General features: G+C 37.1%; 2 protein-coding genes and 1 non-coding gene across 11 annotated transcripts in view; 2 read left to right on the top strand and 1 right to left on the bottom strand.

Annotated features, from left to right (window-relative positions):
- The window catches only part of PPM1D (protein phosphatase, Mg2+/Mn2+ dependent 1D), a 58,551-nt gene extending 38,340 nt beyond the window's left edge, over positions 1-20,211 (top strand). For both annotated transcript variants that reach the window (XM_063111561.1, XM_063111560.1), the window contains exons 4-6: positions 6,255-6,445; positions 12,647-12,889; positions 18,603-20,211. In XM_063111561.1, the coding sequence (XP_062967631.1) occupies positions 6,255-6,445; positions 12,647-12,889; positions 18,603-19,160 (992 nt within the window). In that variant the 3' untranslated portion in view covers positions 19,161-20,211. The remainder of the gene's footprint in view (positions 1-6,254; positions 6,446-12,646; positions 12,890-18,602) is intronic.
- On the bottom strand, positions 4,781-4,914 carry LOC134389854 (small nucleolar RNA SNORA17). The gene has a single exon (XR_010024811.1). It is a non-coding gene; the product is annotated as a small nucleolar RNA SNORA17 (small nucleolar RNA).
- A 6,966-nt stretch (positions 20,212-27,177) lies between the features above and the next one.
- The window catches only part of BCAS3 (BCAS3 microtubule associated cell migration factor), a 601,295-nt gene continuing 601,239 nt past the window's right edge, over positions 27,178-27,233 (top strand). For all 8 annotated transcript variants that reach the window (XM_063109232.1, XM_063109228.1, XM_063109233.1 and 5 more), the window contains exon 1: positions 27,178-27,233. The gene's annotated coding sequence lies outside the window, so the exon portion shown is untranslated.

Genomic DNA, 27,233 nt, shown 5'->3' with positions numbered 1-27,233 from the left:
AAAAAACCCCACAAAAAAACAAAAAAGCACTTTCAGATTTTAACATTTAAGCTTAAAAAAAAAAAAAAGCTTTGTCACATTATTTTTCTGGTTCTTATTCTGGCACTTGTGAAAAAAATTTTTTGTTTGTTTTAAAGATGACGGGTTAAGGGGATCTTAACCCTTGACTTGGTGTTGTCAGCACCATGCTCTCCCAAGTGAGCTAACCGGCCATCCCTATATGGGATCTGAACCTGTGACCTTGGTGTTCTCAGCACCACACTCTCCCGAGCAGCCCAGTGAAAAATTTTTTTTAAAGAATATGTTACTAGTTTTCTCAGTTTAGTTTATTGCATACTAATATTTATTGGCCCTTAGTAAATTAAGTGTTAGTATTTAACCCTTAAGGCCTATGAACATTTTTCTTCCAGTTTTTTGGGAAACGGAGAAGTCTTAGCAAAATTGGTAAGTTGTAGGCACTGATGGTAATTACAAGTGTAGCAAAGGTGCCATATAGTGGCTGCATGACTGAATTGCGGTTGAGTCTTGCAAATCACTTATTCATTGAGGAGGTACTTTTTCAGTGCAATATGTATGAAGCACTGTGCTGTATGTCCAAATGCGTGATTTTTGCCCTCATGAAGCTTACGGTCTAGGGAAGGGGAACGGTATTCATCACATGATCACAAAAAGAACTGAAAAATTTCAACTCTTAACTGTTTATATATGGGCTAATGAGAACTTAAAATGGGGATATTTTACCGAGCCAGAGAGGCCAGAGATGTGATGTATGAACTGAGAGTTGAAAAATTACTAGAAGTTAAGTGAAGAAGAAAGTGTGTTCTGGGCCGGCCCCGTGGCGCACTCGGGAGAGTGCAGTGCCGCTCCGCCGCAGGTTCGGATCCTATATAGGAATGGCCCGTACGCTCACTGGCTGAGCACGGTGCGGGTGACACCACGCCAAGGGTTGCGATCCCCTTACCGGTCACGAAAACGACACCCCCCCCCCAAAAAAAAAGTGTTCTAGGCATAGAAACAACATTTTAGAAAAGCTTTGTGGTAGTAAGAAGTGTGGTTGTGTAAGGGACTCTCACAAAGGCCAGTGTAGCTGGAACAGAGATAAGGGAGTAAGAGACATGGATGAAGTGAGAAAATACTGCATCTTATAGGCTGCGATAAAGAGTTGTATCTATCTTAAGAACAATAGTAAATTTACAGAGTTGAAATGGGAAACGTCACTAGGTTTATGTATCATTTTTAAATTATGATAAAATATGCATAAAACTTACCTTAACATTTTAAGTGTATAATAGTTCAGGTAGTATTAAGTACGTTTACACTGTTGTACAACCATCATCATGATGCTTCTTGTTATCTTTTATGTTTTATTTTTTAAAAAATTTTTAGCACATTTTTAGACTTAGGTTTTAAAGAGATGATTTTGACTACAGTTTTGAAAATGGATTAGAGGAGGCAAAAGTTGATGCAAAGCTATCCACGGGGGGGGGGGGGGGGGCAGGTAGAGTTGAAATTTGCAAGGGCTGAGGACCACTGGGGTGGTGTCCTGCGGACTGCTGACTGCTGTGTGACACTGGCACAAGCAGAGAAAAGCTTACTGGAACCAGAAGAAAGCCCTCTTCTTCTGGTGTCTCTTTAGCTCCCTCTACTGAGGGAAAAAAGGAAATGGCCATTGGAGCAGGCAACCAACTGTATCTGCCAATGTCCAAAGCTCCTCCCTTCAGCAACTCCAGAAATGACATTCTTTGATCCCATTTTGGTGTAGGAACACTAGACTAATAATAAAAACTCTTAGTTAAAGGCCCAATTCTGATCCTTACTAATTATTTGATCTGAGATAAAGCCATGTGGACTTTTTTTAATGGGTAAAGTAAGAGAACTGGCTGTGAATATGAGTTATCTGGTAAGTTTTTTAAAAGTTCAGATTCTAGAGACTTTTACTGGCAAATTTGAAGCAACTTGAGCATTAAGGCAAATTATAACAGGAATAAGTTAAAATATAATGAGTGAAAAAAGAATCCAGAAGTCCAAACTGATACTAGAAAAAATTGTAAAGAAGTAAGAGAGGAATAGAAAGCTCTTCTTTAAAAAAGACTGTCAACTAACAAATGTATTACAATGTTTTAATTCTGTTATCAGTTCACAGCCATTATAGTAATGATTGATTTATGCAAGAATCATCAGTGAATGCTAAAATATGGCATATTTTGGTGAAGAACAGGATATTTCACACAGTCTCAAACTGTCACCCTAGAGATTACTCATCAATTACAGAAAGAAAAAGACACCTTTACAGTGCCAGTAGATAGCACTTTAACCAAATAACCAAACTTGGTATTGCCAATAACAGGACAAATTAGCATACTATCCCTCCTCATGTGATACTCTGAGAAAGGCATACAACTTCACCAATGTAGTATTCTGGCCAAAAAAACCCCACAAAAAACAAAAAAAACCACTAACCATTATAGCATGAGTGAGTATATGAGGAAATAATCAAATTCAAATTAAGGGTCATTCTACAAAACAGCTGGCCTGGGACTCTTCATGATTATCAATATCAAGGGATAAAAACAAACAAAATTACTTAGGGAAATGTTCTCTGGGTTAAAAATGACTAAAAAAACATGACAGCTAAATCTTGACGAATATTCCTCGAATGGATCCTGGAATATTAAAAATGCATTATTAGGTCAACCGGGGAAATTGAACATGGACGTTATATTATTCAGTAGTGTATTAATATGAAATTTCCTGAATGTGGCTATGTTGGAGAACATCCTCATGCTGAAGTATTAATATTTAGAAGTGAAGTGTTTTAAGTCTGTAACCTAATTTCAAATGGTTCAGCAATTAACTAAATCATATCTATCCACAGATGACAGCATTGTCTGCATTAAAAATCTCAAAGAATTTTCAAAAAAACTATTGAAATTAATAAGTGAATTCAGCAAGGTCACAGGATCCAAGTTCAACATATGCAGTCTGTCATTATTATTATTATTATTTTTTTTGGCAGCTGGCTGGTACAGGCATCCGAACCCTTGACCTTGGTGTTATAACACTGCACTCTAACCACCTGAGCTAACTGGTCAGCCTGTCTATCATATTTTTAATGTACTATAAGTGAACAATTCAAAATGAAATTTAACTAGATATCATTTATAATTGTACCCCCAAAACATGAAATACTTAAGTATAATTGCAACAAAATATGCTCAAGCTCTATGTGGAAAACTACAAAACACTGATGAAAGAAATCGAAGTAAACCTAAATAAAGATATATCATATTCTTAGAATGAGAGAAAATAATGTTAAGATGGCATTTCTCCCCAAATTGGTCTATAGGTTCAATGCAATCTCAATTTTATCTAAAAACCTTTTGCTTTTAATTTAGGCCTTTCCCCTGAGTACTTCACAACAAACAAAAGAGACAAAATTAATGTTTTTTCCTTTCTGTCTCCTTTGCCCCACTTTCTGGGAATAAAAGAAAAGTCTATATTGTTTCATTTATGTTACGTGTTATAGAAGAGTGGATGGTTTCTGTAATTTTTTTCTTCTATTTCAGTTTTATTGATCTTTTCGATGGCCCCAGTCAACTATAAATTCTTTTTTGTTGAACATCTTGAGGTTCATATATAATAGGTCTGAAAGGCAGAAGTTTGGGCATTATTTTATGTGGGGTTAGTCAAGCAGGAGGATAAATAGGTAAGAACTTTTTTTTCTGACTCACTGAAAGGGAAAATTACTGCTCTGTATAGACTGATCATAAGGTAAGTTAAGAGCATAAAAATGCTCATTATTCAGCTTCTTGCCAAAAAACCCACAATGCTCATTATTATTTCTGGTGTTTTCATCCAAGTGACTGGCACTCAACTCATTCTGTAAGGTTTTTTTTTTTTTTATAATTTTTGTTTGTTTTTTGTGGGGGGAGTTCTAGGAAATTCAAAAACGCTGTCAAAAGATTATGTTTATTGGTCTGGCCAGTTAGCTCAGTTGGTTAGAGCCCAGTATTATAACACTAATGTTAGATCCCCTTACTGGGTAGCTGCCAAAAAAAAAAAGGTTATATTTATTACCAATATACCACAATGGCAGAACAATCTAAGAATTAGGATACTGTGATGAAAGTGTTGAGTCCTCTAGCAGTAAAGAGCTTGTGAGCCCTTCCCTCACTGCAGACAAAGGCTGTGCAAAGTGGTCCTAGCTTGCTGTGGCGTAGCCACATAGCTGGAGTGCACAGCACTGCCTAGGTGGAGAGGACAAGGCTGGGAGTGGGTGGGTGGGTCCCCCAGAAGTGGTTCTGCACCAGAGGACAAACTGCAGCTGTATAGTGCTGGGGTGGGGGGTGTGATACCCCTCTGGAATGGGTGCACCTCAGAGCAGATGATGTGGAAAGAATTGCTATGAGGCTATAAACACGCTGGGTACTCTCTGCACCTGAGGATGTGACATGAGGTCCTGGAGGGCCAGAGCCCATATCTGCAACGCTCTTCTGACTGGCCACATGACACAGAGCTAGGCCCACATCCTTCCTGTCCTCTTATCTTGATCCGGGCTGCGGCTGTGACTGTTGGTCATTCTGGCCAATACTCACGCTAGATCTTCCCAGGTTAATAGCCACCTTCCTTCCTCCTCAGCTCATCACAGCCTTGACCCACTTCTACCTCCTGCTGTGAAAATGCAGGACTATCAGATGACATGGGCCAGTCAACCAGGAGAGGTTACAAGATAGGCTTCAGGTTGCAGGCAAACACACCTTGCCAGGCTAGTTCAATGTCAAGTGTTAGACTATTAATCATTCAAACATTCATGGGTCAGAACACTGAGTATAGACATAGCCTCCCTTCTCTCTGCTGCTTAATGACACAGATGTGATACAGCACTCACCTGTGCAATGCCTCTTGCTTTGCAACTTACATCTGTAAGTTTTGATGTAGGTACTTTACTGACCTAGGTTTTCAGATACCCACTGGGACTCCTATTTATCAGTCAAGTTCTCCTCATCTTGTCCTTTTTCTTCAGAATTGTCTTGGTTAATCTTGGCTCTTTGCTCTTCCCCATACATTTTATTTATTTATTTATTTGGCAGCTGACCAGTACCTGCTTTTTGTTTGGTTTTATTTGGGGGGGGGCAGCTGGCCAGTATGGGGATCTGAGCTCTTATTGTTACAAGGCTGTGTGCATACCAACTGAACCAACTGGCCATCCCTGAAACTTTGACCTTGGTGTTATCAGCACCACACTCTAATTTCCCTATATGTTTTCGAATGTACTTGTCAAATTCTACAAAAATTCTTTTTGGGTTTTTGTTGGAATTCCATTGATTTTATAGATTATTTTGGGAAGAATTAACATCTTTATAATTAAGTCTATCTATAGTTCTGGTTTGCATCTCCATTTATTTAGATACTTTTTTTAGTGTTTCAGAATTTAATTCTATAATCTCTGTAAAAGACTTGTTTATTTTTGTTAAATTTATTCCTAAGTATCTTACATTTGGTTCACTTTTGTAAATGGGATTATTTAAAAATTAATATTTTCTATTCATTGCTAGTGTATAGAAATACAGCTTTTTGTATATTGGGTTTGGGAGCTGACCAATTAGCTCAGTTGGTTAGAACATGGTGTTACAACACTAAGGTCAAGGGTTCAGATCCCCGTACAGGCCAGCCACCAAAAAAAAAAAAAAAAATAGTGATAATAGTAAAGACTATTGGATTTAACAACCTTGCTAAACTTTCCTATCAAGTCAAATCATTTGTCTAATTTCTTTTTGGTCTTCCACGTAGAAATGAAATTATCTGCAAATAATGATAGTTTTATTTTCTCCTTTCCAATTCATCTGTCTAACTTTTTTCTTCTATCTTACTGTGCTGGGAAAGACCTCTAGTATAGTTTTGGGGAAAAAAGTGATGAAACAAGGCATAGTTTTCTTATTTCTTCATTTTAAAGGGATTTTTTTAAAATTTCCTTCTTTTTTTGGCGGCTGTCTGGTTAAAGGGAATACTTTTAACATTTTACCTTTAAGGAAGATGTTTGCTATAGATTTCTAATGGATATTCTTTATCAGTTAAGGGAGTTCGCTTTTATTCCTAGTTTGCTAGGAAGTTTTTATCATGCATTCGGATTTTGAATGTTATCAAAAGCTTTTCTGCATCTATTAAGATGAACATGTAGGTTTTCTCCTTTAATCTGTTGGTATGATACTACTAGCTTGGAAATAATACCTCTTGCTCCTTTTGTCTTCCCCCAGGGGATTTGTGGAGCTATGATTTCTTCAGTGGTGAGTTTGTGGTGTCACCTGAACCAGACACAAGTGTCCACACTCTTGACCCCCAGAAGCACAAGTATATTATCTTGGGGAGTGATGGACTTTGGAATATGATTCCACCTCAAGATGCCATCTCAATGTGCCAGGACCAAGAGGAGAAAAAATACTTGATGGTGAGAATTGACTCAGTAATTTGATATTGTTGTCTAAACATTGCTGTGGCGCTTTTGTCAGGGGTCTTTAATATGAATGAAGGATGCTTACCTTGGGTAGATTTTTGCATTTGCCTGGCTCTACTAGTAGGTAAAAACATAGCCTTTGCTGCACATAATCATTAGGGGAATGGGACAGGAAATAAATAAATGAAGCTAGATAAGAAAGCACACAACCACTGGCTTCAATATGAACAGCCCTTGACTTACTGGCCTACAAAACCGTACCAGTCCTTTTTTTAAAAAATTGAGGCATGATTCTCATACCATAAAATTTACCCTTCTGGCCAGTTAGTTCAGTAATTTAGAGCATGCTGTTGATAACGCCAGGGTGTTCAGATCCCCGTACTTGCCAGATGCCAAAAAAAAAATAAAAGGACCCTTTTAATGTGTATAATTCATTGATTGTTAATGTACCACATTTGTACAACAATCACCGCTAATTTCAGAACATTTTCATTGTTGTCCCACAGCAAACCTCATAACTATTTGCAGTCATTCACTACCCTCCACTACCCACATCACTGATCATGACCAGTCTTTCTGTCTATATATTTGCTTGTTTTGAATATTTTATAAAAACCTTAATACATAGTATGTGGCCTTTTGTGTTTGGCTTCTTTCACTTAGCATAATGTTTTCAAGTTCATCCATGTTATTGCTTGTATCAGTACTTCATTCCTTTTTATGACTGAATAATTTTCCATTGATGGATATACAACATTTTATTTATCTGTCCATTCATCAGCTGATGGATATTTGGGTTGTTTCCACTTTTTAGCTATTATGAGTGACCACTGCTATGAAAATTCACGCACAGATACGGATCCCCTTACCAGCCAGCTTAGAAAAAATAAAAAAAAATTCATGCACAGGTTTTTGTATGGACATAAGTCTTTAGTTCTCTTAGGTTTAAACCTAGGAATGGAATTACTGGGTCACATGGTTACTCTGTGTGTCCTATCCTTTTTTTATTAATTGCATACCCAGAAACAACCAGCAATGGGAAAATCCTTTTTCCTTCTTCCTGACTCAGTTGAAAATTGTCTTCCTATTTATTCTGAGCAATGACAAAGAAAGTAGAACCCAAAGAATGCAGTGTTATTGAATAAAAAAGTTTTGGGGTAGTAGTCAGCAATGTCAAAGGCTGCAAAAAAGTAGAGGCAGATGGATGAGAACAGACCAATAGGCTTTACAGATTACAGTTGGTATCTTTATTAATGCCCATCAAGAATGAAAAGTTTTGGTAGAAGTGATGAGGGCATTAAGCAGATTATAAGTGAACAATCATCAAGAATACTTTATGAACCCAGGAAATAGTAGTGAGTGTTCAAGAAGACAAGGAAATGTGCTATTGTTAGGTTGAAAAGATAGGGTCTCAAAAAAAGTGGTTTTTTAATCTTAAGAAGAAGATTGACAGTAAAAGAGAATTCTATAAGGGATATTGATGGAAGGCAAGTCCAGATACATGGAAGTATCTGGAATCAAAGGCACAAGAGGATGGGTTATCCTTGGAAAAGATGATCTATCTCTAAGATGAGAGGAATAGTAAAGCTATATTTTGAGGTGAAAAGGAGGCAAGTTGATTGAACCTGTATTAAACTGCCTTCATTCACTCAACTAATGTATTGGTTAAAGGCGAGTATTCCTTACCCAAAATTTCTGGGACCAGAATTGTTTAGGATTTCAGATTTTCAGATTTTGAGGGCTAGCTGGTTAGCTCAGTTGGTTAGAGCACAACCTTATAACACCAGGGTTATGGGTTCTGACCCCCACTGGCCAGCTGTCAAAACAAAACAAAACAAACAAAAAACCAGAATATTTCCCTCAGATTTTGAAATATTGTAGATTGAGCATCTCTAATCCAAAAACCTGAAATCCAGTGAGCATTTCCTTTGAGTGTCATGTCTGCACTTAAAAAGTTTCAGATTTTAGAGCATTTTGGGTTTTGGATTTTGGATTTTCAGATTAGGAATGCTCAATCTGTACTAGGTTCAGGGAATGCAAAGGTAAATAGAAAATGGCCCTTGCTCAGAACATACTATATTATTACAAATAGAATATATAAATAACTGTCAGTGCCATTAGATTGTTACTTCTTTAAAGGTAAAAGTTGTCTTCATTCATTTTTGCAACCTTAGGGCCTAGTGTCTTGCATTTGGTCAGTGATTATCAGATGTCAAAGAAAGATAAAATAATATAAAGACTTTTAGCTAATGGATTTAGAATTCTTTAATGATCTGAGAGAGGTCATTTCAGTGGCATATTGAAGATAAAAGCCAGTTTATACTGGAAATGGGAGAACCTACCTATTCATAAACACTGTAGTATTTTTAGAATGAGTATTGAAGGAAGCATCCATATAACAGTAATTGGAACAAGTTTTGTGAGAACTGGGAGAAAGAGAAGATTGGAAATTTGGGGAGACTGTGTAGGACGTTTCATGAAACAGAGTTATACTCGAGCAAGTCTTAAAGGTGGATTCAATTTACCAGGTAATAGATCAATTGAGGAGAGAGAAACTTTTCAGGCAAAGGAAATCGAATATGTAAAGTCACGAAGGACAGATGCTTGTGACGTATTTAGGTTTCACAAGGAGCTTGGTGTGACTGGCAGACAGGATGCCTTGGAACTGAAGGGAGATGGGCAGAAAGGTTTTGATTGGTCTGTTAAGGAGTTAGGTCTTTATAGTCAGGCAGTGGAGAGTTTTTGAAAAGCTGCATTTTAGAAATGCATTTCTAAAATCTTGCTCATTGCAGGGTGGAAGATAAAATGTAGGGTAGATGAAAATGGATATAAGGATATCTATTAGGAGGTGTAGGAAAACCATCCAGCACCTTAAGAAAACTAAACAGGTGCAGGTTGGCAGTGAAAGAGAATGGATGGCAGCAATGATTAGTAAAGGACCCGCAAGAAAAGGTGAATTTTGATGAGTACAACTATAGTTTTATGGCCCATCTCCACCTCTCTTCATATGTTGATTCTTTCCTTTCTGGCAGTGTAACTGGTTTGATTTTTATTAATGGATCTGTTAGACTTTCTCTTTAGAGGCTGGTGGTATATTCAAAATAAGAAATTTTGCAAGTTTGATCTAAAGCAGTGATTGTTCAAAACAAAACAAAAGAACACAAAGGAAATACATGAGTAGTAGAATTGATAGTACTTGGGTTTTTAAAGAGGAAGAATATGAAGACACTCAAATTTTTGACTCTGGTGACTGGTAGAGCTTTTATCAAGAAGAAACACAGTATTGGGGGGAATGGGGGAGGTAATTAGTTCAGATGCAGGCATGTTGAATTGAAGGTGCCAGTGGTTCATCTAGATAGGTATCTTCAGTAGGCAGTTATAAATATTTGAGAGAGAAGCCTGGAAATACTCATTTGAGAGTAAATAAGAGTTAGGTAAATCTGTAGCAATATATGAGATTACTTAAAAGACTATTTGGTAGAAGAGGACACAATATTAGGGGACCCAAATCAGCACAGTTCTAATGAGCTGAGGAAAAAATGCAGGTAAGATAGTGGAAATGGCTTATATAGATTTCTTTTATCATGGAGCTTTGCTGGGGAGGGAAACAGAGGCACACTGAAAAAAATGAAAGATAAGGGAATCCTTCAGTAAGCTAATGTCTGGAGAGTTTCGTAACATGTGCTCTGGGTAATGAGACAGATCATGAATTGGAGATTAATGCTGCCTTTCGTCAATTTGAGGTGCCTATGTTTTCACTTTTTAACATCTCTGGGACTGGAATGTTTTTTCAGAATAGTGCATCATAGTTCAGTTGACAATGTTTTTTTCTTTCTTTTGTGTCATATGAAATGGTGCTTCATTAACTCAAGGCTCATGGTAAAAAAAAAAAAAAATCACTGCTGAAAACCAAACTACCTAAATAAATGATCCGCTATGAAGAAAATGATCTAAGTGATCCAGTCAGGGAATTATAAAGAGCATCAGAGTAAAATATCTAAAACAGAAGGATGAAAATAATAAAGAGCAGAAATTAATGACTTAAAGAGAGTCACAAAACCCAGAAGGTAGTTCTTTAAAAAGACAAATCAGGCATGATTGATCTTTCTAGAACAAGCAAAAAAGTACAAAAAAGCTTGAGTAGACATAGTTACACTTATAAATAGAGGTTTTTAAAAATCACAATACTAGAACAACTTTATGCTAATTAATTTTTAAAATGAGAAAAATGGCTAGTTATTTTAAAAAGTATAAAATACTGAAACTGACTCATTGAAGAATAAAAAGCTCGAATCAATTTTAACTATAAAATCAATTTAATTGGTTTTAAAGTATACATATGAAAACAAATATAGGCAAATTCTAGCAAACACTGAAAGAACAGAAAACCTCCATGGTAAATTTTTTTTAAAAAGAAAGAAAAAAATTCCCATGTTATAAAGCAATTTCAGGAAATATAGATGAAAAGTCTCCCCAAGCTGTAATTTGATTAGTACCTTTGTTTTATGAGACTAGTAAATCTTGATAATAAAATTGGACAGAAAAGGTTTGTGGGGAGGAGAACAGTTTAAAAAAATCATGACAAAGTGGGATTTATCTTGGGAATGCAAGGATGGCTTAATATTAGGGTGGTAAGCAAAGCTGCTGAGAGAGTTTTTTGCAGTTTGCTGTTCCTGATGTGTTGTGGGAATATTGTGCCCGAGATAAGACAACCCCAAATAAAGATGATACCCTGTTTTCCCAAGGAGAGGATGAAAAACCTCAGTTCTTTATTCGGTTTGATTATATAAACTTCAGAGATATAGGTGACAACCTGATGACTTATAATACATTATGTATAGTAAATTATAAAAATATTAATGTACTACTTATTGTACTATAATACATTATATAATATACAGTACATTAATATTTTTATAATTATAGTCATACATTGCTTAACTATGGGAATATGTTCTGAGAAAGGTGTCATTAGGCAATTTCTCTTGCACAAACATCTTAGAGTGTATTTATACAAACCTAGATGGTATAGCCTACTACACACTTAGGTTATATGGTATGGCCATTATAATCTTATGGGACCTCAGTCATATGTGCCATCCATCATTGAACAAAAAGTTGTTAATGCAGTCATATGTGCCATCCATCATTGACTGAAAAGTTGTTACGGAGACTATACATTAATATATTTTTTATCACATTGTATAGAACATTAAAATTTTTTTCATTGTATAGTTTATGATACATTTCTTTTTAAAACATTTCCACTCATATTTTTTCTTTTCTTTTGTTTTTTTTTTTTCTTGCGGCTGTTCCACTCATTTTCATCATTCAGTTATTACTAAAGGTACTTTTAAGACATACGAACCCTATTTTTTGGAGTACAACCTTTTCTTTTCTTTATTGGCAGCTGGCCAGTATGGGGATCCAAATCCTTGACCTTGGTGTTACAAGGTCACACTCTAAACAACCAAGCTACCAAGCTGGAGCACAAATTTTCATTTTTATTCTTTGAAAATTGGCAAATTTTGAATTTGTATATGAAACTGGAAGTTTTATTCCAGGTTACTTTTATTTGCATAACATGAGATTCTTTTTGTTTTGTTCTGCTTTGTTTTACTCTTCCTGTTGGTATATATTTGCCCTCTGTACCTTAACCAGTTATTGTGGTACGTTTTTCCTCTTTTGAGTGACATTGACCATGTCTGTATATTTAAGAGCCATTTATATTTCCTTGTCTCTGAATTTTGTTCATATTCTTTGACAATTTTTGTGTTAGGTCATTGTCTTTTATTTGCAGAAGCTCTTATTAGGAGGAGATTGGCCCTTTGCAGTGAGTTTTTTCACCATGCCTTATTTTCTTATTTGTGGATTATGTTTACTTATAATAACTTCATGTTACTTCCATTTTTAGGTAACTTCTATATAACTTCTCCTAATTTAAGTTACAGTGACGACTTAGTTTTTTGATAAAAATACATGAGTGAAATTTAACCACAGGATAAGAACTTGTTTTATTTTTTTTAATTTAGAAAAGTACTATTTTTACATAGTTATGGGGACTGTGGTTATTTGAAAATTTGGGAGCTTTATTTATTTAGGCCACATTGAACACCCCATTTTTAATTTGATACAGATAGAGTTGCAACTAAATCTTAGTTATTACCTTCCTTCTCTTTGTTCTTTTAAATACAGGGTGAGCATGGACAATCTTGTGCTAAAATGCTTGTGAATCGAGCATTAGGCCGCTGGAGGCAGCGTATGCTCCGAGCAGATAACACTAGTGCCATAGTAATCTGCATCTCTCCAGGAGTGGACAATCAGGGAAACTTCACTAACGAAGATGAGCTCTATCTGAATCTGACTGATAGCCCTTCCTATAATAGCCAAGAAACCTGCGTGATGACTCCTCCCCCATGTTCTACACCACCACTTAAGGTATATAGTTCTGTAATTTTTAAATGTTTTAGTAGTCAGAATTTCTTTGGTTAGTGTTGCCTGAAAACAATTTTTGGATTTTTTATATAATGGGATTTTGGATTTGAACTAAGTTCAAGAAAGTGATGAATGTTTGTTATGTAACTTATAGTCAGAGAGCCATCTTCACATTACTACTAATCTGAATGCCAGCTGTGTGTATAGCACCAAATAGAAAGATGATTGTAGCCCCTGAAGAATATATATATATTTTTAATTTTAATTTTTATCTTTATTTTTTTGGTGGCTGGCTGCTACGGGGATCTGAACCCTTGACCCTGGTGTTATAACACTGAAGAGTACTAATGTTTGGAATTTATTGATCCCTTTCTAATACCATGAAAATTTTAAAGCATTGGGAAGTTTGTGAAGCACTTTCATATGTAATATTTCATTTGAACCTCATAACCCAGAAATAGTGCTATATTATTTTATGTTATCAATAATAAGGGTGAGAAGGGCTGGCCGGTTAGTTCAGTTGGTTAGAGCACAGAGTTCTAACACCAAGATCAAGGGTTCGGATCCCCATATGGTCAGCTGCCAAATAATAATGAGAGATTAAACAGTCTGAACAAGATCATATAGAATCAAGATTGAACTGGACCTGAGAATATCAGACCTTAGAACTGGTTGTATATTAACATGGATGAGAAACATCATTCATATTTCTTATCTATGTTAATATTGAGTGAATTTAAGATATGCTGTGAAATAGGTAAATTTAAATGGGTACCATATTTTCCTTTTTCTGATGTAGTAAGAACTCAAATACCTGATTGCATTTTCTTCCTAATTTTTTCTACCAAAAAATAGTAATATCGATAACTACTTTCATATAAAGCATGGCTAACCTGGTCTTCTGAGAATGATTTTTTAGTAGACTGATCATTAAAATGGGAAATACAGTGGAATTTTTTTGTTTGTTTGTTTTGGTTTGGTGTCTGGCTGGTACAGGGATTGAACCCTGGACCTTGGTGTTATCAGCACCAGTGCTCTAACCAAGTGAGCTAACTGGTCAGCCCTGCAGTGGAATTTTGTCAACTATTCAGGCAGTTTTTTTGTGTCAAAGAACTTTAATTTGGGGTATTGTGATCCTTTAGTCAATACTTGGAAATTTAAGGCTGGCCAGTTAGCTCAGTTGGTTAGAGAGCAGCCTTATAACACCAAGGTCATAGGTTCGGATCCCTGTACTTGGCCAGCTGCAAAACAAACAAACAAACTTGGAAATTTATTATTACTGCTTGCTTTCTTTACTTAACATATATATGGCAAAAAGTATATGTGGTAAAATGAAATGGAATCTTTTCATTTAGAAACTGACAAATTATTTTATACTAATTTTCTTAAAGAAATTTCTTGTCGGGCCGAGCCCGTGGCGCACTCGGTAGAGTGCTGCGCTGGGAGCGCGGCAACGCTCCCGCCGCGGGTTCGGATCCTATATAGGAATGACCGGTGCACTCACTGGCTGAGTGCCGGTCACGGAAAAAAAAAAAAAAACGACAAAAAAAAAAAAAAGAAATTTCTTGTCAATGCTTTCTTTTCTTTGAGAACCCTTTAGTGATGATGTAAATTGGAACTCCTTAAGGTCTCTTTATTCTCTTATTAAATCTGCGAAGAAGGTTATTTGCGTATTCTGAATATTGAATGTATTCATTACTATTATGTTCCCTGACATATTTGAATAACTGACCTTTAGGTAGAATAGAGAAGGAGGCATTAGGGTAGTGGTCAGGGTGAGGGGTATTGTGATAGGAATAAATATAGTAATAGGAATAAATATTCATAATATACATTTTAGCGGGGGTGAAGGGAGGCTGGCCAGTATGGGGATCCGAACCCTTGACCTTAATATTCTTAATATTGACCTCAAAAATTATTACATGGCCATCCACCAAAACAAACAAAAAATTTTTGTAATCTGCTGATTGGCATTAGTAAAACTGTACACACAATATATTTTTAAAATTTGAGAAATAATACCAAAGTTAAGATAAGGAGATTTATTTATACACTAACTTTATGTGCAGGCATTGTTATTTGTTAGCCAATAGGACCCACCCAAATATGAAAAAATATTTAGATCAATTCAGAATAATTAGTGTTGGGCTAGCTGGTTGGCTACCAATGTCAAGGGTTTTGATCCCCTTACTGGCCAGCCACCAAAGAAAAGAAAAGAAAAGAAAAGAAAACAACAAGGGAATAATTAGTATTGTTGACTCTGATCTAATAAGTAACAAAAGCAAATTCCTGTCCAAGAAATTGTTTTGTTTTTCTTTTAACCTTAACTGACATAAATGTGGGTACTCACAAGTATCTCTGATTTATTTCATCTTTATAGTTATCTCATGTTTAACGACATCTAGATAAGTGTAATGATAATTTGGTTAATTTTGAATGTTTTACAAGCCAAGAGCTATAGGAAGAAGGAATGAGGGAAGAGAGGAAAGAGTTTCAGAAAATTAAAACTTAGTTTCAGTTATGTTGTAGGCTCAATTTGTAATTAGTTGTTTATATTGGATTATAAAATAGATGAAAGGAGAAAGTTGATCTCTGAAGCAGTGAGATTTTAGTATGTATTTTTAGAGGTGATCTCTCAGTATTACAACAAATGTTTTATGAATATGCGAGAAGGCTTAGCAATAATACACTTTTAGGGGCCGGCCCGTGGCTCACTTGGGAGAGTGTGGTGCTGATAAGACCAAGGCCACGGGTTCAGATCCCTATATAGGGAATGGCCGGTTAGCTCACTTGGGAGAGCGTGGTACTGACAACACCAAATCAAGGGTTAAGATCCCCTTACTGGTCATCTTAAGAAAAAATAATAATAATAGTACACATTTATCTGGGATGAGTCCAAGAAGTCTAAGTAGTTGACTGTACTAACATATACAATGTATTCCCACAGAATGTCAACAAAAAAAGAAGGAAAAGGAAAAGTTCAAAGAGGCAGTGGGGGGAAAAAAGCCAGCGCACTGAAGTGTCAAAATAATCTGTGAATTTAAAAAGACATAGCAAAACAGAAATTATAATAAATTGTGTTAACTCTGAAATTGTCCCATTGTTTTTCTTTTATAAAGGAATTCCATCTAATGTCTAACCTTGTTATTCATGCTAGAGCAATATGTTCTATTGTAGTAAATGTCTTGATGCCTACCTTTTTTGTTGTTCCCAAAGTAGTGATGTGATTATTTGGCAGTGGGAATCCTTCTGCTACAGAATTTACTTGCTGGCTGGTCTTGTTACACATTTTTTTTCTGTGTTATAGCAGCATGAACTCTTGGTCAATGATTACTTATTACTTTTATTACTTCTTTTTCTTCTTTTCTTTTTTCTTTTTTTTTGGTGGCTGGTTGGCACAGGGATCTGAACCTGTGACCTTGGTGTTATAAGGCTGTACTCTAACCAGCTGAGCTAACCAGCCAGCCCCTATTACTTATTTTTCTGTAAATCTGCCAGAGCATTCTTGTGACTAGGCTAAACATTTGAATCAACCTAATGTAGGGGGATAAACTCACATGCAGCTTTCACTGTTGATACTGGAAGCCGTATGTAAATATCCTAGAAAAGAGACTATTCTGTTACTCTTATCTCAAACTATTAACTTGAATTAAGATTGCTGCCCAACATGTAGTCAGTGTTCAAACAGACAAGAACAATTAGGCTTTCAATAAACCGTCCAGTGTATAATATATAAATGGATCAATGGCTCCAGAAAGAAAGTATAGTTTTAATAAAAAAGAGAAGTAGTGTATTTGGGGAAGTACCAAATTAGGAACTAGGATTTCTGTGTCCTTTTATGATATCCAGTCTCCATTGGACCTTCTTTTTTCAGTAAAGCATGTTCATGTGTATGGTTAAGTTGAAATACTTTTAGAAACAAGATTTTGGATGCTTTCAACTTCCTTTTAATTCTAGACACATTAAACATTTTTATTGTAAATTTACTTTTATACAGCAGTTTTAGAAAGGTGTTTATTCATATTCATTTACCAGTCTACAGCAGAATATTTTGATGAATTTGATTGAGTCCACTTGAGGGAAATGTTACATACTTGGGGGAGAGATAATATTTATACTTTAACTCTGTCCTTGAGAAACTATTAAGACAATGCTTTTATAAAATATTACTTTGAAAGGTTTGAGTTTGATAGGAAGAATGTTCTTACCTGTCTGGAGATGGGAGGATATTCTGAGTATATGTATATCTAGAGCATTACACTTAAAGTAGTAGTACACATCTGAACGACCTGTGAAGCTTTAAAAAACCATACCTAAAGTTCCTGTTGATTCTCATTTGTTTTATTTATTTAGGGTTTCCCTAGCCATTCTCAATAGGGTCCCATATGTTCTTTTCTCAAATCACCGAACAGCGTCTAATGTTTGTGGGATGGGTGCAAAGCAACATTGATTTGAGTTTTTATTATGACATAGTTGCTTTAAGTTGTACTCCACATTTCCCACATTACTAAGTATTCAGAAATTTGATTTTAGGAAGTAGGAAATAAACAAAAAAACCACACAAATTTGTCACTTATCCTAGTGAGACCCACCCATCCCACCAATGATTAAGCTAACTGGTTTATGTCAAAAGACCATTCTAGCTCTAAAATTATTTTCTTTGTAATATTTGAAGAGAATCAGAATATACATGAGCCTGTAAATCTTAATGTCTTTGAATAGAAACCTGTTCTTTTTTTTTTTTTTTTTTTTTTAAAGATGACCGGTAAGGGGATCTTAACCCTTGACTTGGTGTTGTCAGCACCACGCTCAGCCAGTGAGCGAACCGGCCATCCGTATATGGGATCTGAACCCGGGGCCTTGGTGTTATCAGCACCGCACTCTCCCGAGTGAGCCACGGGCCGGCCCCGAAACCTGTTCTTTTTCATCCGGTCATCCTGTGTTAAATTGAAAATTTGTTTACATAGGTTGACATTTGTTTGAATTACCAGAAAATTAGGATGTTGTTAATGGCTTCTCAAAAGAAATTTTTTTTTTCCTTGCAGCTGGCCAGTATGGGAATCCAAACCCTTGACTTTAGTGTTATAATACTGTGCTCTAATCAACTGAGCTAACCGGCCAGCCCTCAAAGCAATTTTTTGATGGTCCCAAAGGAAAAACATAAGGCATTTGTGTAAAATAATTAGACCATTTCATCAGGATTATGTTATTGCTACACATAAAATGTAAACAGAAAATGTGGTACTTTTGATCTTCATGTTTGGCTACTGAATGAATGGGCTAGGATAATGGAAGAGTAAATGTGTGCCTGTGGTTATTTGTAGGGTCTGTTTTGAAATCTTGTTTCTTAAGATTCTTATTTTTGGTTACCTGCTAGTGAACAGAAAATACTTGTGATCACATGAATTTTAATCTACTTAGATAGATTATTTTGTTTCATTTATTACCCTGAACGCAGGATTCAACGTCACTGTCAACCTTTATTTTGCCGCCTTCTCATCCAGCTTCCTTCCATAGAGCCTTGCACACAGTTCAATTAAATATATAGTGAATGATATCAATTTAAAAAAATGTATATATAGTGAATGAATGAATGAATGCATATCATGTTTTTTTCATCTTAATAGCTTCATAAGGAGCCTCATATCACATGTCATGGATTTGTTGAGTTCTAGGATAAATTATTTCTTATTTGTTCTACCTTCTTGTTTTTCAGTCACTGGAGGAGGATCCATGGCCAAGGCTCAACTCTAAAGATCATTTACCTGCCTTTGTTCGCAGTAATGCCTTCTCAGAGAATTTTTTAGAGGTCCCAGCTGAGATAGGTCGAGGGAGTGTCCAGGCTGTAGTCATACCCTCAAAAGATCCAGAGCCACTTGAAGAAAATTGTGCTAAAGCCCTGACTTTAAGGATACATGATTCTTTGAATAATAGCCTGTCAATTGGCCTTGTGCCTACCAATTCAACAAACACCATCATGGACCAAAAAAATTTAAAGATGTCGACCTCTGGTCAAATAAAAGCCCAAGAAGTTGAGAGAACGCCTCCAGCAAACTTTAAAAGGACTTTAGAGGAATCCAACTCTGGCCCCCTTATGAAGAAGCATAGACGAAATTGCTTAAGTCGAAGTAGTGGTGCTCAGCCTGCAAGCCTGCCCACAACCTCACAGCGAAAGAACTCTGTTAAACTTACCATGCGACGCAGACTTAGGGGCCAGAAGAAAATTGGAAATCCTTTACTACATCAGCACAGGAAAACTGTTTGTGTTTGCTAAAATATATCTGGGAAATGGGGTTTTTCCAAACTTAGGATAAAGAGAGCTTTTAAAATTTGGTGCCGAAGCTGAACTTTTTTTAAGGAGACAAAAAGAGGATACAGTTTGACTTTTGGAATTCATGTTTTATCCTGGCCTTTTACTTTCTTGTATTATAAATGTGAATTTTGTAGATGTTAGGGTATAAGTTGCTGTAAAATGTGTGTAAACTTGTATCCTTTACACAGACTCAGTCTCTTACTCTTATACACAGTAATTGTGACAACAGGGCTAAATGTTTAAAAAAAATCAAAAGAATTTATTAGGTTTTAGAAATATGTTTGAACATTTAAAAATGCTTATTAAAAAATTTGTATAAGCCACTTGTGATGAAAACTACGCAACTTTTTAAAGTAAATTATTAAGCAGACTGGAAAAGTGATGTATTTTCATAGTGACCTGTGTTCCACTTAATGTTTCTTAGAGACTAGTGTCTTTTAAAAATTATTTTTATTTCAATAATTCAAAACTAAATTTTTCATAGAAGAAAGGTTGAGCCATGCTAAAGTAGCTGGATGTTAGTCTCCTTGTCCCAGTTAAAATACTATGCAGTATCTCTTACTTCAGTAGCATTTTTCTAAAACTTTATTCCAGAATACTCACTGAATCTTTGGCATAGAAGGAGGTACATGTGCCTAAAACAATGCCCTTTCCAGTCATCCCAGACCAATGACATTATTAGGTTTTAAGGTAGTTACCCCCTTCTAGTGTTTGCTTAAACTATGTGAAGTTTTTCTTGCTGTTTCAGTAATGGATGGTGCTGCTAATTCCCAACATTTCTTAAATTATTTTATATCATACAGTTTTCATTGATTATATGGGTATATATGTTCGTTCATCTAATAAATCAGTGAACTGTTCCTCATGTTACTGGATTTTTGTTTTAAGTTGTTTGAGTGGTATATACTTATATTATTAACATTCTGTTGTGCCATGATTGTGCTTTAGAGTAACAACAAAATACATGTATAACGTTCATTTTTGCACTCTGAATTTTTTTTGTGTGTGGCTGGTTATGGTGAAATTGTTATTTTAATATAGAATATTAAATTCTATAAAATATTAAATAGAATTATTAAAATAAAAATATATAACATTATAAAATAATATATAAATATTAATATTAAATTAATATATAATTTTATAATAATATAGAATATTAATAAAATATTAATATAATTATTAAATTCTATACTAAACGCCCCATTAAATTCTATCTAAATGCCCCATTCTAGAATCTCAGTAAAGCCAATTGAGATCCTGGTGAGAGTGACAGGAGAAGATAAAATGAATAAATAATCTTCTAAAAAATAGGACTGGTCAGTTGATTAGAGTGTGGTGGTATTACACCAAAGTCAAGGGTTCAGACCTTTGTAACCAGCTAGCTGCCTAAAACAAATTAATTAAAAAAAATTAAAAAGCCAACTGAGATCTTTAAATTTGTTGTAAGCTTGTCTTTTGTCACTACAAAAGTGAAAGAAAGTGAGCCGAGATGCCGGGTACTGGTCAAGCTTTATTAAAGGAAAAGAATCTGCCAGGCTGTGCTCAAAGTGGAGGGCAGCTCGGGGCTGCCCTCAAAGTGGAGGGCAGCACTAGGCCTGGGGGTGGGAGAGCTTAAATATACTGTAGGGCACCAAGGGCTGGCTGAAAGCAATCAAGGAGGGGCATTGTGAGGGAGGGGCATTGCACCCATGCAGAAGCAAAAGAGTTTCTATTTTGCAGAAGTCATGAGGCTTCTTGTAAAGGGAAGTGGGGAGGGGTTGGGGGCCATTTTGTCCTTGGCCTTGCCAAAAATGCCGCTGGTCACGTCCAAGATGGCACCGGTCACGTCCAAGATCCATCAAAAAGGTAATGTTCAAAAATTTCAACCTAATGAATGCATCAAAGAAAGGCTATATAGTAAGGAATTAATGTATTTTTACCTCACAATTGGAAGATTTTAGAGAAATGTGGTTTTTTTAAAAGACCTATTTTTCCTTTTACTTCACTGAAAATTAAAATATTAATATTCAACATGGTTGTGTGTGAAAACATTATTTTACCACTGCTGAAATCATGTGATTATTATCCAGGTGTTTTTGGTGGTGAGGCAATGACATGCTTAAGGCTAAAACCCGAATCTTAATCATAACAAACAAAAAAACTCCAAAGTACACACTAACCTTGAAACTTGTTTTGTATATGGATAGTTATGCAAAAGCTCCTGATTCGTCTCTTGGGCTTTTGTTTTTTGATCTCCAGGGCTATAGAAGAGGCAATTTTAGTCATTAGTAATTTATCATGATGGGCTGTGGTAGCAATTGGAAGAACAAAGAACTCTAGCTTGATGTTGCTGGACTAGTTAGCTCAGTTGATTACAGCGAGGTGTTGCTGTTATAACACCAAGGTCTAGGGATTGGATCCCTGACTGGACAGCCCCTCCCCGTCCCAGCCCTCCCCAAGAGGCTATTCTTTCTACAATTTACAAAGCACGAAACCAATGCACAGAAATATATTCCCACTAAAAAATGTATAACGGTTAGAGTTCATCCTATTTGCAAATGGCACCAGAGGTGAATCATCCTTGATTCAAGAATCAAGACAAGAATCATCTTTGATTCTTTCCCTCCATCCCACATCCACCCCATTACCAAGTTCAATTCTCCCGAGTACACTCTGAAATCAACTACTTTTCATCATCTTTACTTCTTTAATTCTAGGTGTAGTTCTAGACTTCATCTCCCACCTGGTCTTCTGAAACGGTGTCTCTATTTGACCTGCTGCTTCCATTCTTGTTCCCTCCTCCACAACAGTTTATTCTCTCCGTATAGTAGACAGGATCTTTAAAAAATGTACATAGGGCTGGCCAGTTAGCCCAATTGGTTAGAGTGCAGTGTTTAAACACCAAGGTCAGGGCCAACCCGTGGCTCACTCGGGAGAGTGAGGTGCTGATAACAACAAGGCCACAGGTTCATACCCTATATAGGGATGGCCGGTTCGCTCACTGGCTGAGCGTAGTGCTGACAACACCAAGTCAAGGGTTAAGATCCCCTTACTGGTCATCTTTTAAAAAAAAAACAAAACACCAAGATCAAGGGTTCAAACCACTACACCAGCCAGCCGCCAAAAAAAAATTTTTTTTAAATGTAAATATGATGACACGTCCTAGCTGAAATTCCTCTAATAGATTCCCACCCTAGAATAAAATTAAAGCTCCATGTAATTTTAGATAAGACCATACTTCATCTGGCCGCTGCTTACCTTTCCTGTTACCTGCAGACTAGGCTTGGCTTGCCCTCTCCCACTAAAATGACTCAAAGGTCCAAAAGTGAGAAGGCTTATTGAGATAACCATTATTCAACTGTCTAAACAAGCAAATAAAGAGAAAAGAGGAATAGTAGGGGTCCACTTTATAAGTCAGAGAAACAAAGCATAGCTGGGAATCCTCCAGGGTGCACCTATATAAGTAGCGGATGCAATCCGACCAAATAGCAGGAGAGGGCTCAGAAAATCAGAGAAAGGTAAAGAGAATTCTAGTGGCTTCAGGACTTATAGTCACTGCGTGGTGTGGGAATGAATCTCCACTACTCTCATGAACCCCTGTCAGGAAGAACCTGCTCAAGCAAGATCTTCACAGGGGAGGACTGGCCTTCCCAACTCTGCTAGTTACCTGTCAGGGCAAGCTGCTGCGGCCAGAGGGAGCATGCTTCTCATAGGTTGAAAGGAGTTCAAGCTATAGTTGTCTGACAGTCACTTTAAAGAGGAAGGAAGGGGAAAGAAAAAGGGAGAGTAAAAGAGAATAAGATATTGTCAGAATTTAAGCCGGGGGCTCCAGGAGAGACTAACCAGCAGCAGAGACATGGGAGCAAAATAGTCCCAGTGCCACTTGCCTCTTACAGATGGGGTCTTCTCTGGTGCCTGAGGCTTTCCAATTTTTGCTGGTGCAGATATTAGAGCAGCTTGTGTGCTACATGGGGAAAATCCCAGGGCCATCCCTGGTACCCAGAGTGACCTTATCTCCTGGCTCAGCTTGCCAAAAAAATGTTACCAGATTAGGCTCCTCGGTCCAAAAGTCATAGAAGTGAACAATGCACCCAACAGTAAAGCAAGCGACACTTTATTAAAAGAGGAGATAGACTTATCCATAAGGGGGATAGCTACAGTAAAGTTAGCCCCCCAAGGGGAGCTGTCAGGGTCTTTTATAGGGAAAAGAGTTAAGGGTGCAGGCCAGCATCACTGGAGGTGGTCCATTCCGTTCTTCCTGGTTGTGTCATGGCCACATGCTCAGGGCTTTGGTCCTTGTGCCTGCTCAGTAGGTCCAAGATGGTGGTGTTCATTATCGTCACCCTAGGAGGGTCATTGAAGAAATCACCTTGAAATTTTTTGCACATGTGGGATTCCTAAAAGGGTCATAAGGTTAATCTGTAACTTAATTTTTACAGTTACAGTAAATAAGCCTTGAGGAGGGGATTTGCAAATCAGTGACTCTCTGTTCCCTTCTTATCTCAGTTTATTTTTCAGGGTGGGCCATGGGGTAATCATGTGCCCTGTGGCGGTGGGTCTCATGACTAAGGAGTGGAAAAGTAACAAAATGTCTTCTGCAGGGAAAATGGAGTCAGTTTTGTTCACAGGCCTAGCCTTACTGTGTCTCTTAACCACTTTGTAATCACTCTCAACTTAGTTCACTTTGCTTAACCTGTATTGGTTTTCTTATTTTCCCTCAAAATTCATTCCCTTTTAAAGGACTTTATACTTGTTCCTTTTGTCTGGACTGCTTTTCCCTCAGTGGCTTACCCACTTCATTGAGGTTTAAGTTCAAATGTCATCTCCTGAGAGGCCTTCTCTGATCACACTATCTAAAATAAGCCATCTTCCACCTCTATTTATCTGGTTTTGTTTTCTTCATAGCATTTTACACTACTTAAATTTCTCTGTTGCTGTGTTTATTTATGTCTTCCCACCAGAATGTAAATTCTCTGGCTAAGGACAACTACATTGATTTGTTGATTTGTTCACTACTAAATTCCCAAAGGCTGGCAGGTTAGCTCAGTTGATCAAAGCATGGTGTGGGTAACCCCAAGGTAAAGGGTTCAGATCCCCATACTGGTCAGCTGCCAAAAACAAAAGAAAACAAAAACCTATATCCCCAGAACCTAGAAACCTAGAAACCTAGACACTTAATAGGTACTCTAATATTTGTTGAATGAATAAATGAACCGTGTACAAGTGTATCCTTTATGTTCTTTTGTTTGCTTGATTTTTCCATACTTTTGTAGAGTCAAATGTAGAGTAAAATATAACTTTAACATGCACAATTTGTTTCTGTACTAATGCCATTTCAAGTAAGGCAGCTTCTAAGGCGCCAAGCAGGCGGGCCCAGGCACACTAAATTCCAGGAAGAAAGGAACCACCCACCGGTTCCAGGGACCAGCTCCTTATCTAGAGGCCGCCTGGCCTGACCACAAGAAAGATAAATGATTGAGAAATATACTGTTCCTTATCGGTGTGTCAGCCCGCTAAAGACCACCCATAAATTCTAAAGGTCATCTCAGATAACCCTAAGCAGTATACAACTCATCCTGTTGCAAAAGTCTGTCTGCAAAACACAAACAAACAAACAAACAAAAACTGTATAAAAAGTGCTTGTGTTAAAGAGCTCGGGGTTGCTTTTGTCTTGAATGCTGATTGACCCCAGCATGCTGGAATAAACTCCTCTTGCTTGATTGCATCAGTCTCTGTCTCATGGTCTTTGTGAGGTGAGCCATCCCGACGTGTGGGGTCTGTGCATGGTGCACAGATCTTACACAAAGAGTTACAGAATTTAATAATGCATATAAAACAGCTATTTATTTATTTGTTCATCATAATTTCAGCTTAATTTTATTTCTTCTTATAAGTGGGCACAGCATGGGAAATGTTAAATAAAATAAAAACAAAACAAAACAAAAAAGAACCAGTTTCTTCATAAGCCTGAGACAGGTGAGTACCCACAGCAGGGCAGGTGCCTTGGTCTCTTTTTCCACTGTCTTGTTCCTCTACTTTTCCTTATTTAAGGTAAAACACCTATTTAAATTGAAAAACTTTATACAAATACTGGTTATCACATTTATTATTATATTTGTGATTAATATATGATTATTACCTTTTATGATTATTACCTATTGGTCTCCTTGGATTTCCCCTTGATTATTGCTCTGGATCCTGGATAACATAAGAATAATAATTACTTAATTCAAATAAGTCTGAATTTTTATTTTATCTTTTATTATTTATTTCCAGGCTTGAATTTTTAAATACCTGTTGTGTGTTCAGGGCTGTTAGGAGTTGAAGGGGATTCAACAATGTAAGGGGCTGTCCGGTTAGCTCAGTTGGCTAGAATTAGATGTTGTAACACCAAGGTCAAGGGTTTGGATTCCAGTAAAAAAAAAAAAAAAAAATCAACAATGTAAAAAGCCTAGTCCAGTTTTCTATAACGTAGTGGTCACCACATTTGCCTCACAATGTAAAAGCCTTAGTATCTTAGTCTACTAATGCCTAGAAGAAGTTTAACTTTCTAGGTGGAGAAAATGAGATATGCACAAGAGAAACACCCAAAATACATTTCAAAGACAATGAAGAAGTAAGCAGTAGGAACAGAAGGAATTCAGAATAGTGGAAAGATTCCTTCTTTATGCGTTTAATGTAGGAAGCAAATCTTAAAAGGCCCATCATGCTGGGAATTTGTGGAGTGGAAGATGAACATTAAAAATCTTTTTCAGGGCCGGCCCGTGGCTCACTCGGGAGAGTGCAGTGCTGATAACACCAAGGCCCCGGGTTCGGATCCCATATAGGGATGGCCGGTTAGCTCACTGGCTGAGCGTGGTGCTGACAACACCAAGCCAAGGGTGAAGATCCCCTTACCGGTCATCTAGAAAAAAAAAAAAAAAAAAAACTTTTTCAGCCAACGTTCAAAAATTAGGTTGAAAAATGGCACACTTTGAGAGTTCTGTTTATTGACACTAATTGAGCATCCAGAGTAAATGATTGGCTTCCTGGATACAATTATTTCTGTACTTTTATCTACCATCTCTTTATCTGTACCTATATCTATCTCCAGCCCCTGATTAACTGTATTTTTGTGCAGGCCAGACGTCAAAAACAAAACAAACAAAAATAATAAAATTTTACTTCTGTATCAGTCAATTTTTTACAAGTTCCATGCCTATTAATAAGCTGTATCCTCATGAAACTGTCTTTAGCATTAAATTTGATAATACATATTACGTATTGTATATGAAGTATATGAAGGACTATGCTGAGCGTTCAATAAGTTCATAAATATTATTCTTATAAAAGAAATGTAACTGATGAAATGACAAAGGCGAGATCTCCCCAAAGACATGGGAGATAGAAACTTAGGTAAGGTAGGAATCAGGTGTGTTCTACAAACCTAGCTCAAATTGACAAGATTCCCGACCTCAGCCGCCTAGGCTCCCGGAAGGTAAACACATCGCGAAGGGCGGGACAGAAGGCGGGCTCGGGATGGCTGAGTGGCCAGCTAAAAGTGATTGGCAGCTGCCATGTCCACGTGCTTTGAGCTTCGAACCATCTGTCGCGAGAATTCGATGTAAACACACCAGTCTCACTGTCCTCCGGCTCCCAATCCGAGACGCTCGGCTGAGGGGGAAGGGGTCTGGAGCATGTTGCTTTTTTTGACAAAACTACGAAGGTGCTGTCTGTAAAGAAAATAGGCATGTTCATAATTCCTCCCCACTTGCCTGCGTTTGCAACCGAACCTGACACGTCGGCTTCACCCGAACATACATAGTGTTGTGTTTTACCTCCAGCCCCAGCGGATTGGATAAATTTAGGATGCGGGTCCGCCTCTTTACTACTTGCTGGTTGGCGAAGCTGACCTCCAAGGGCGGTGCCCGGCCACAGCCAGTTTGCTTCTGGGATTGGCTACAGGGGTGGTTCCGCTGAGGCGTGGTAGGAAGTGGAAGCCGTCAATCAAGAGGGGAGACTCCAAACAGTGAGCCTTGGGCTGGAGAACAGCGTTTACCGGCGGGGCGGCCG

The sequence above is a fragment of the Cynocephalus volans genome, chromosome 10 (assembly GCF_027409185.1).
Source record: "Cynocephalus volans isolate mCynVol1 chromosome 10, mCynVol1.pri, whole genome shotgun sequence".
In the NCBI taxonomy this organism is placed as follows: domain Eukaryota; kingdom Metazoa; phylum Chordata; class Mammalia; order Dermoptera; family Cynocephalidae; genus Cynocephalus; species Cynocephalus volans.
The sequence above is the reverse complement of the archived record's forward strand: the minus strand, read 5'-3'. Positions and strand labels throughout refer to the sequence as shown.